Here is an 11,583-nt window from a genome sequence, read left to right as displayed (position 1 = left end):
AAGCAGTTGATGGTGTCCTGGTAGGGCTCCAGATGAAGGCACGGACAGTTTGCTGCACTCAAGGAGACCCGCTTGAGGGACGGAGCGACCGAGTGACCCCCCCCCTTGCCCCGATCTCGCACCCCGCCTTTATAACTCCCCCTCTGGGAGCGAGCGAAGGGCGGCCCAGCCCGTTTCATCTTCCACCGAGTTGAGTTCTATTGGAAATCTCGGGACTTGTTTTTGCCTCTCCTGTTTCTTTGTGTTATGATTAAACAGCGTCCGCGTGCACAATTCATACCTAAGGCCAAAGGGAAGTCACTTTGCCCACTCGTAATTTGTAAGCTGTTTGGTCCCACCCCTGAGGACAGATTTGTTCACAGGCCGAGGATCTGTTGTGTATTATTCCGCTGTACCACCGCGTCGCCTTTCGACTCTCTTTAACATCACGCCTTAGCGTTTGCCTCCTCGGGGGGAAGAAACGGGAATAAAAAACATATTTCGGGTGGTAATCGCAACCCCCTTACGGGGAGGGGAGTCTTTCGCGGCACGTTAGCCGAGAGGCTTTGAAGGCGTCAAACTTAAAACTGATCACTCTTTAACCCCAAATATTTTGAAGACAGACTTTGATAGGTGTAAAGCGACACGGGCTTGATCTCGCCGAGCGATATGGCGCTCGAGTGACAGCGCGGACCATAACACCGCTTTCAAATAAGCCACTTTAAATTAAAGCTGACAGCTTAAAACAAACACGGGCCGCTGCCTAATTAGTAAATGAAAGGAGATATTTCTTTTTTTTTTTCTCTCTCCCCCTCTCGCAGTACGCGGGAGGGCTTAGCAAGGCTCGCGAAAAAATGTTCACAGAGCTTTAAGATGAGAAGGAGACGTCGGCGTTTCGTCGCCGAAATGACAAAGACCTTGATCAAAAGCGGAGGTTCAAGGTGAAAACAAACGTAATAAATATCCTCCCGAGCGTCGCTATTACATTAATTACACGGCGGCCATCTTGTCACATAGCTATAAAAACCTTTTTTTTTTTTTTTAACCGCTACTTTCTGTGAACTTGCGTGCGTGCGTTTGCAGACATATCATGCGAGTTTCATCATCCTCGCAGACAGGATGTGCCGGTGTTTTTTTTCCCCTTCCTCCCGGTAGCCCGCGGTCATCACAACAAAATATATTGAGCGCATTATGGATATGAATGCCGGGCTTGGACGCAAGGGTCAGCGCTGGCAGGCTTTGCGTTGGGCCCCGCATAAAGCAATAATGCACATGGCTGTTAACTGTCCCTTCCTTACACCAAACGGGAGGATGAGTGTAATTGAATATGGTATTCCGTGGCATGAGGAGAAGTCTAGATTTTCAGCCTCTTTAAACATTTCCTGTTGTTTTAGTTTTCCCGCAGACAGTAATAAAGATGCTTTATGATTTTTTCTCACCATGTGAACTAGTGGAAGTGGCTCATAAGCCCTTTGGGCAAAATGTTTTTTTTTACAGCTACTTTGGGAGTAAATATCTCCCACTACTTTTCCATTTAGACAGTCGTGACACAAGAGATCTAAATCAGTCCACAGAATGCATTTTACGAGGCCAGAAAATGTGAATATACGTGTTATAATAAAAGGCTTACAGGACGTTAGTGGATTTATTTAAGAGACGTTGACCACCGCAAGATACGCTCGGGAATGTCATTTATTGAGGCTATACGCAAGTAAACATTTCGGACAGTTGTGAAAAGTGCTTAACTCGTTTGCCTCACGTGTCTGATGTTTTGACTTTGCTCTGGTTTCCTAAAAAAATGTATGTGTTCACCTTAGGCCCGTTAAGCAATAAGGCCAAACGCAACTGTAAACAAATTATAGTCAGTGACTCACATCTGGCAAATCACCCTTGCGCACACACCGACTCGCCAATTTTTGAAAAACTACGACCTATATTGTTAGCTCCATTTGTCAATTGCACTTCAGCAACAGAGACTCTCCACGCTTCGCTTTTTACGAGACGTATCTGTGCTGATATCAGCCTTATTTCAAGGTCTCGGTACTCGCAACGGCCTCTTGTGGCTGTCCTATTTTGGGGGGAGATTTGATGTATCAAAAGCAGTAAAAAAAAATTTTTTGCCACGGCTAAATAAAAAAACAGAACAAATTTCGAGTTGTATTTATAACGGCACGGCTTGGCCGGAAAATCAACATATTTCGATCAGTCTATTTATGTTTCCTTAGGCCATCAAAAGTCGGCATTCAAGGGAAAACTTTTTTTTTTTTTAAACGAAACCTGAAGACGTTACCACCAAAACACATTATCTGGTAGAAAAATAAATAAAATCGGAGCGAGAAGAGATAAAATACCTTCTCGTCGTCCTCTTCGTCCTCACCCGTGCTCATGTTCACCTGAGAGAAAATAAAAGGGCAGAGAGAGAAATTCAAGTGAATGGGACATTTGTGGGACGGGAGCATCTTTAACAAACAGCTCGTAATGAAATTTCCTTTGAGTACATTCACCCCTATTGGGAGAGGCTTGTTTCCATAGAAACAGCATCATGAAGTGACCTCACTCACACAAAAGGAAGAGGTGAAAGAGAGCCTTCTTCACGCGAGCACTGTCGCACAAAAGCAATCTCATTTCTCCGCAACATAAGCGCACAAAAAAAAAAAAACACGGGGTGGAGGGAAAAAAGAAAACATTTAATTTGGATGTTGTTGCTGATATCACTTTATATCAAGTCATCCCTGACCCTGCCGTGACATTGCCTGAGAACAGAGCTTTTGTCATTGCCAGCCGGAGGGTTACCAAAGGGTCTCGGCAACTGGGTGTGGAGGGTGAGCTCGGGATTTAACATTGCCCGGGGAGGCAACCTTTGCTTGCAAACGCGCTCACTGTTGGGGAGGTGGGGCACCACTTTGGGGAGGACGTGTGAGCGGGCCAGGCTTGGGGCAGGGGTGGGAGTCGGAAGTGTGAACGGCATTAACCTTCAGAGGCATGTGGAGGGCAAACTTCAAGCCCAGAGCGGTGGAGATGCCACAGATTGGATGGATGTTTTGCGGTCGGTTGCATTTTTGTTTATCGGCTAGCAAAACGCTATTGTCAGTTCTGTAGCTAACTAAAACGGTGTATTTTTTAATCTTGATATAATTGTGCTTGCTGTGTCTTAACATAGTTGATATTTAAATGTCTCCTGTCTCACACACTTCTCACCACTACTTTTTCTTTCCTTCCTCCCCTCTTGTCGACTTTGTCCAACACCCCGCGGGCTTAATTTGAACTTGTTGCACCGTTTGGAATTACCGCCAACCCACACACCAGACTGACGTTCTCCCAACCCACACTTTAACTATAATTCAAGTAAATGATGTCCAAAGTGCCCACTTTTCCAATCCGACGCCAGCGGTGAAAGCTACCGCTGCTGCTCAGCCTAAAGACGGACTTGTGATCATATGTAAACGGCGGATTGTGTAGGTTTCTTCGCTTATGCGCAACGGCAACGGCAATTTTCACTCACCGGCTCCTGGTTGGAGGTGACGCTTCTGCCACGGAGCTGAAAGTAGTTCCAAATGAAGAGCAGGAGCAGGAAGAGGGGAAACATGAAGAGCTCCCAGTGCCAAACTGTCACCAGGAAGATCTGAGGAGACAAGACAGATTAAATATACGCAACCTTCAAATTGCCCGTGCGGCCGGAACGAAAACAAAAAGTAAAATTGATTCGAGCGCTTTGGAAATCTCCGGAAAGCCTTCGGCAACAGATTATGTCTGAAAATTCCAGAGACAACTTTTTAATACGTCCAAATCCTATTTATACACATAGAGATAGCGCTGTGTTGGCATGGAGCATTCCTGCTGAATAGAAAATATGACGGATAGGCACGGCACGCCGTCTTTTCTAACCGCCGCGTCAAATCCTCTTAGAGTCAGAGACGGCAGAGAAGCTCTGACGAGGCACATATGGCGACCGGAGGAGCGTTTGCAGCGTTTACCCCCTCGGCCGCCATGATACTGACCCCCCCGGTAGAAATAAGGCGGATCATGCTGAATGCGTAATCCCCTTCTAATTCTGTAAAAGAGTAGCGCGCTAAACGCCGCTGCATTTCACAGCGGAGTGCTAATTGGATGCTTGCTTTCAAAGCCACTTAGTGGCAAGTCTAATGAGTCTGCCTACAACCCAAATGATGGGCAATGTGTGAAAAGGATTTTATCAGGCGCTTGACAAGGAGAAGGTGTGTGTGTGTGTGTTTAATGTCCCAGATATTAAGTTGAAAATCATATAAACTCGACAAGGCCATGTGAAGTACGTGTATTCATTTATTATTCGGTTTTCAAATTGCGGCCTCCGGTCAGATGAAATTTGGAAACAGCCTGACTGTTAAATGTCACCGATAATAAAAAACAAGCAAATGACAAGTTGGGTTGGTCGTCAGATAATCTCAAGGCACATTAGTACAACTAGGCATGCCAAGACAAGTACTTAATAACCGCCATGACTTCCTATGAGCTGTCGGAACTTCTCGCAGAAATGAGTCAACTCGCCATCTCTTTAAAGAAAAAGTACGACTTAAAGTAAATCCTAGTTTATTTCCTAGCAGTGACGACTGGAGCTCGTACCCACGCTAGCGCCTGAAAGCTATGAAATAACAACAGGCTCAAAAGAGCTGCAGGCTGCTTGGAGAGTGAACAATATGTTTGCGTTAAAGCCCGAGACAGGATGTGAAACACCGAGAGAGCGAGAAAGAGCTCGGGGTATAGCGAGGCCCTGCAAACAACAGACTGCTTGTGTCACAAGCGGCTCGTGTACGCGTCGGCTCCCGGGGCCAGTCTACCTAGTCCTGCACCAGGACTCAGGGAACAGTGAGTAATGCAGACAAACGCCCTCGAGCATCTCCACTGCACCACTTAGTATGCTTTGACAGAGCAGTAGGTGAGCTGAGGCGACTACAGTAATGCGCCGCTATTCGTAGGCGGATAGTTGCCTGATACCAATTGTGGAAGAACTGCGAATAATTAAAACCACCCCAAAAAACCTGAAGAGCTTCACTCAGTTACTGTGAGTGATTAAAGGAAATTAAAGAATATATGCCAATTGAGTCTTGGTCTGTTGTCTGTCTACTTGTGCTGCTGCACCTTTTGTGTTCAATTAGCCAATCCTTAAAAGCTTATGAAACAATCAGCATCTATATGATTGTTTCCATTAGCTCGTCTATGGTGTTTCCCATTATTTGTTAGCATTAAGCTAGTGCACTATTTGAAGGCTGAGACATGGCTTTTTTTTTATCTTTTTTTTTATCTTTTTTTTTTTATAAATATACAATTTGTGATTCTCTTTTGTTATGTGAACTGACCTGACTTAAGTTGACTGCTACCGTACAGTGTAAGCAAAAACGTGTATTTGCAAATACTGTAGGCAGGGGGTTCGCTGTACAACGGGTTTCACAAATAGACAACATGCTGCTGTTATTCTTTTAATAGCTCATTTGCATTACAGTAACAAACTAGCACAAGCGGGGGGGTAGAAGTAAGAAAAAAAAAAAAACTAAACAATGAATATGCACGGGGGGGGGGCTCTGTTATGAATAACCTGCGTCATGAGTTGTCACCTCAGCTCCCGTGAGCGGCTTCCAGAGCAACGCCCCCCCACCCCTGAGGAATTCAACTGGCTGGCCGACTGGTCGCTTGTCATATTCTCCCCGTATTCCCATTATAGAAATAAAAAAAAAAAGGAAAGGAAAAGTGACACGAGCCCAGCAGGAATGTCGCACCTCCTTGTTCTCGCCTGGCGAAAGCTGCCGCATTAACCACTAAAAGTCTAATTGCTCGGCCTCCGTCTTCTCGCGCGAGTCGACGGAGGAGGCCAATTCATTTTTGCCCGAAGGGGGGGGGGGGGGTAGAGAGAGAGAGAGAATCTGTCACAGGTATTCATAATCGCCCACTAATGCAAATTTCTGCTCGCCGCGTTCCAGCTCAGCGGACAAGATAAAAGCCTACAGGAAGACAATGGCTGGTGTCGGGAGAAAAGTGAGTGCCTAAATGAGGGTATAAACCAAAACTGTCAGACGAGCTTCTCCATTCCTCCCTCGCTGGTGTGTTCTGTCTTTACAAGCATGTTTTGGGATGAAAAGTTAAACATCTGGGTGGTTTAAAAAAAAAAAAAAAGGGGGGGGTGACGACTTTCACTCAGGTACTGTCGTTATCAAGTCTTCTAAAGTAATAAGCAGAGGTAAAGATTGGGTCGCCCCCCCCAAAAAATATCCCCTCACATCTTCCAGAGTCCCTCAGCTAGAAAGGAGACGAGACTAATTCCCCCCCCCAACTAAGTGGCTTGTGTTTTATTAGCAAGGCGGCTGAGTGATTAAAAGGACACGTTGGACAAAGTGCAACTGTAAATCTGTATAAAAATAATCCGCGTTTTAATTGCCGTCAAAGACGAGCGCGGGCGCTTTTCTAATTCTCCCTCCCCACCTTCCTTCCATCAACAAATTACATGCGCTGAGCGAAAACCTCGACCTTCTGAAACACGGGTGGGGTGGGCAAAGTGTGGCTCGCGGGCCACAACAGGTGGTATTTTTTTTCCCGGAAACACCATAGCTCTAAATTGTAAACTCTAAAATGCACAATCTTTTAAATGTCAAAATTAAAACGTAGAATTCAACCACCTTAATAATGTATTAGAAAATAAAGACGTTACTTAAAAATAATAGCTCTGATTAAAATTTCCTGTTGACCTGGCTAATTATTGTGGACAAAACCCTTTGGAAAATGGATGGATGAATGTAAATATTGGTGAATTATTCAACTGGTAATAATTATTATTTAAATAGAAGCTCTTCGTAAAATAAACACGACAAAAACACTCATATTCAATTTGAAATAACATTTAAAAGGATTATTATTTTCAATCTATATTGAAAGACTAATATGGCATGAAAGTTTGCCTACCTGGGCTAACAAATAACTAGCATTTGAATAAGCGTTAGCGTAGAAGTCAAGCAGGAGCGTCTCTACCGGGTCGCTGAAAAATAGCTGCATGATTCTGTTAGGTCTAAATACCATCAGACATTAAACCACACACTGGAAGGAAGAGGAGAAAAGAACCAGAACAGGTTTACTCGCGAGGAGAACGATAGAGAGAGGAAACTCGGTTACAATCTCCATCAATTCTGAGTTCTCCCTCCACGTGCTCCTCTATTTAATGTTTTGGTTGCCCTGGTTACAGAGGCGTTGCTACACTAAAGGGAGGGGAGATTGTGTCTGTAGCAACGCTGATTAGCTAAGGAATGTAGTGTGGTGTGAATTAGCACTTCATTGTCGGCCCGTGACCCCCGCAGAGTTTGTCCATCTGTTCTCCTCCAGTTGTTGGCCGAGTCGTCCCCGAGCGAGATCAGATAACTCCTGTGGAACAATGCAACTAAACCTTGGCTAGACTTTATCTACTTAGTAAATTAACACGCAATAAGAATGAGTGACTTGTCCTAAACACTTTAACAAACATTGAGTAAATATGGGATAACTTGTAACCATCTATGAACCAAACCTACAGTTAACTAAAAGGAATGAAGTTTCTTTCAACCAAATAAGAACATTTCGCCTATGCAAATAAGCTCTGCTCATTGTTAGTGAAGGCTTCTTGCAGAAACAAAAACACACAGATAACATAAGGACAGGAAGGTTACATATGGCTGACAGAGATCAAAAGACTTCCCTGTCACTAAAGAGAAAGAACCTAGATGAAAGGAAAGCCATAAACTCATAAATGACAAGGCTTTACTTAAATTATTCCAACAGATTCCAAGCGGGGGACCGGGCGAGGAGACAAACAATGTATTAATAAAGCAATTAGCACTTAGCGGCGTATTAAGTGTAGCTATGATGGAGATGCACTTTCATCGCCACCTGTAAGCAATGAGAAAGGAGGGCAAGTAAATCTACCAGCAGGGTTAAGAAGATCCTGACAGAGTTGTTTTACTGCGCCATTAATATTATTCCGCTAAATGTACCGTGCAGACCCTTTGCTTGGCCGCACCAAATAATAAAGCACTCAACGATTAAAAGTGTGAATAAAACAACTGAAAGCTGAGCAAGCACGGCAGCTCCGGTCCTACCTACGGATGGAGCACGGCGGGGAAAAGGTCAACAAAAGGGGCTTTTGTTCAATGAATTTGTTCGACAATAATTCAAAGGCTATTAAGGCATTATTAAGGAATTAGATACAATGAGCTCCGTGGAACTCAGAATCCGTCTGTCTTTCTCCATAAAATTGACTAAAATCACATCTGCGCCACAACTTAGACTGGCTTTTAGCTGGTCTAAATTCCAGTCCACTTTCTGTCACTAGATTGTCAGGTGCGTAAACAGCAACAGGGTCTTTCATATTGCCAAACAGGGCAAACTTGACCTGCCCCAGCATGAAAATGAAGATGCAGCAATTTTTACGCCGGTCGCGTTGAAAGGATCAATTTGTCTCTGCGGTGAAATGAATTAACATGGTCAGAAAAGTCAGATGAATCAAAAGGCGCATGCACACGTCCGCCCGGTCTTGAAACCGAAGACCGTCGGGGCTCTCGATCGGCTGTAAACGCAGAGCAATGAGACATGTAATGTGTGTTGAGATCGGGCCAGTGTAGGGGACAGGCTTTTGGAAGGGGAGGGGGTGGATGTCCGCAGGCAGGCGGAGGAAGCGCAGATAAGATTTCTCTTCGGGGCACGCAGAGTGAGGGTGTGTGGGCAGCGTCGGCGCTCGGAGCAAATTATTTCTGAATAAATATTTCACATACGCTCAGCTCAAGTCGTATCGACTGAGGAGGAGCAAGAGGAGGAGGAGGAGGAAGGGAAACAGAGTTGCGAAGAGAATGAAAAGACGGGGAGAAAACTTCTTTTTAAGCAGAGGTCAGTTGTGACACCAAACAAAATTACACAGGTCGCACTCGCAGTACTTGATATATGCGCTTGCAAAATATGGCAGTGATCAGTCATTGTCACTTATTTCAGGGCAATTAGAAAATAAACCAATTTGTCCGAGGAGATAAGAAAATGCTCGTGAGGACGTCTGCACAGTCTCTCCATCGACAGGCAAAACATTAGCATGTGCTCCCAAGGGCCAGATCTGGACTTCACAACGCCACCGCCACCCCCCCTGCCTGTCTGACACATGCCAGGGCCACAGCGGCACCAGCACGAAAGGGGGGCCGAGCCGGTCAGCAGGGGGGCCCCGTAGTGGCTGTCAGCGGCCGCCGCGCTGACCCCGCACTCGGGCGCTGGCCACTAGTGTTTAATCCGTGTCGGGTGCGTTAACACTGAGCGACCTCCTGGGTGACAGATCTGCCATGTGAGCCTTTTCCTCTTACCCAAAGGGTGGGGGTAGGGGGGGAAATGGCATGGACTCGCTGTCAACTCCACTCACACATACGTTAACGCGCCAGGGCGCGGAGGCGGGGTCAGCGCCTCAAGTGCCTGGGCCGAGATGTCCACTGTGGCCGGTAAGGTGGCGAGTCAGTCATTAAAATACGACATACGCCGTGGGGTTAAACACAGAGTGTTCTTCCGTGAGAGGCGACTTGTAATGAACAGTTGAAAGGAAAAAAAAAAGAAAAATAGTAAAAGAAGCAGAGGCTAAATTCCAAACTGAATATGTAAACATTGGTTATAGACTTTGATGAAATTTGCAAACAATTTTTTATAAAGAAGTAGAAGTAGACCAGCCGTTTGGGGGGGGGAATAAAATTCCCAATGGCCACCACGTCCCACAACATAAATAATGTTTTGCCACAACATCATCATGTTGTTTGTATGGAACATCAATATAAACTGGTTCATTATGTAGACCGATACTTTTGGAATCATTTTCATAGCCATAATGAACAGGAAATGTCGACGGGCTGCGTTTCAAGGTTGCATTCGACCCCGAGAGCTGTCGCCCGACATTTACGCCGCCTTAAATCGGCAAGTGCTGCCAACGTGAAATTTAATAATTAAGAAATACACACACTTCAACGTCACGGCCGTTGCCGTTTTTGTTCCCACCGCACAGGCTGTGAAAGCTCCCACAGCTCGGGGAGAGCTAGAGAGCGTAACCCCCATGAGAGTGAAGAGGCTCTCCTTTTGAGGCCTCCAACTTTTTTTTTTTTTGTCCCCCCCCCCACACACACACACACCAAAAGAGAGAGAAAACAGATGCAAAGCAGAAACAAAGTGACGATTAACAGCCGAGCCGTTGGACTTGCAAAGCCTCCACTTTTCAGGGACGGGTGTTGACAAGAACAATTACCACTGAGTCTGATTGCGTCTTTGATCTGAGGTGTTCTGGGTAATGGCCGCCGCTTCCAAGGGTTCTGCATAGGTGGTCACCCGAGACCCCCGGCAGGCCCTTGCCTCAACGTTGAAGTAAAAATTTGATTGTCAATTATCTATACTGTAGAATTCTCATTTTACATAAGTGCTAACCTGACACGTCACTTGCTAACTTGGCAATCACATCTTTGCCTCTCTCTATTTCTGTCATGTAGGAAGGAAAAGAAAAGATTGTCAGAAAAATCAATACTCAAGTAGAGTAACCCGAAAATCCATTTAAGCGCAGCGACGACGGACTCGTACTTCCCGCCGTTGGCCGCCAAGTGTATTTACAAGTGCGTCGTATCAAAAATTCATCAAATGAAATCTGTACAAAGTGTGATGTGAGCCAATCAGCATTTTAGAAGCAGTCGGGGAAAAAAAAAAAAAAAAAAGGCAGTTGGGGTCAAAAAGAGAGCCCACTCGAGCTATATACAGGTTTCCCAAGCAGCTCTCACGTTGAAATATTAATTCTCCTTAAATACTTTAAGCGATTCTAATGACAGAGAAGCTCCGAATCAGCTTTCAAGTGCAAATGATCCCTTTTCTCTTTAAGTCGCCATCAAAAGTTGAACTTCTGAAGACGATTAATTTGCCTGGCTAATACGTGCTAATTGAAGATTTTCTTCCAACTTTTATTTTGCACTGCTCACAAAGCATAGGATCTCACAACTAACTTCTTCCCCAAGAAAAGGCTTCTGCGAGGGGGAGAGAAAAAAAAGTGTCAGCCGGCCCTCACTCACCGTCTCCAGCGGTGCTATAGCGCCATCTAAAGGTTGCATACTAACATGCAGTAAAGAACTCTGGGTGACCCCTCCAGGAGGACGTATGGCGCATTCAACTGCATCTTAGTGGGCCAAAAGAACATCAAAAGAAGGTTATTCTAAAGATTTTTTTTTTAGCTGTCACAGTGCCTCGTTGTTGTCAAACTCTTCAGAAGCTTCAATTCGAGGCTCATTACGGTCGCACAAACAAGGAGAAGGCTGGGAGAGGGGAAAAAAAATAAAAAATCTGTTTGTATTGGAATCCACTTGTGAAAATGTTATTCCCAAACTTTTTTGTAAGAACGTGACATCATGAAAAAAAAAATTTTTACTTAATTAGCAAGACAACATCTGCAGTGCAACAGTGGCTAATTCAACAAAACTTTTTTTTACCACTTCCAGCCTTCAATGCAATCACGAAGCTTTTTTTTTGTTTTGTTTTTTAAAATGACCAAGGAAAGTCAACTCCACACTGAGATATTCCAACTGAGAACTTTTCAATGTGAGGCAGACGACAATTTCACCA

At 44.9% G+C, this 11,583-nt stretch overlaps 1 protein-coding gene across 3 annotated transcripts in view; it reads right to left on the bottom strand.

Annotated features, from left to right (window-relative positions):
* LOC133156403 (multiple C2 and transmembrane domain-containing protein 2-like) overlaps positions 1 to 11,583 on the bottom strand; it is a 180,157-nt gene that overhangs the window by 156,191 nt on the left and 12,383 nt on the right. For all 3 annotated transcript variants that reach the window (XR_009714858.1, XR_009714859.1, XM_061282076.1), the window contains exons 18-19: positions 3,482 to 3,601; positions 2,331 to 2,372 (exon numbers count right to left, since the gene is read on the bottom strand). Coding sequence is in view for 1 of the 3 variants with exons in the window: in XM_061282076.1 (XP_061138060.1) it covers positions 2,331 to 2,372; positions 3,482 to 3,601 (162 nt within the window). In the remaining 2 variants the exon portion in view is untranslated. The remainder of the gene's footprint in view (positions 1 to 2,330; positions 2,373 to 3,481; positions 3,602 to 11,583) is intronic.

The sequence above is a fragment of the Syngnathus typhle genome, linkage group LG7, assembly GCF_033458585.1.
Source record: "Syngnathus typhle isolate RoL2023-S1 ecotype Sweden linkage group LG7, RoL_Styp_1.0, whole genome shotgun sequence".
In the NCBI taxonomy this organism is placed as follows: Eukaryota; Metazoa; Chordata; class Actinopteri; order Syngnathiformes; family Syngnathidae; genus Syngnathus; species Syngnathus typhle.
Note: the sequence above shows the minus strand (reverse complement) of the source record. Positions and strands in the feature narration are given on the sequence as shown.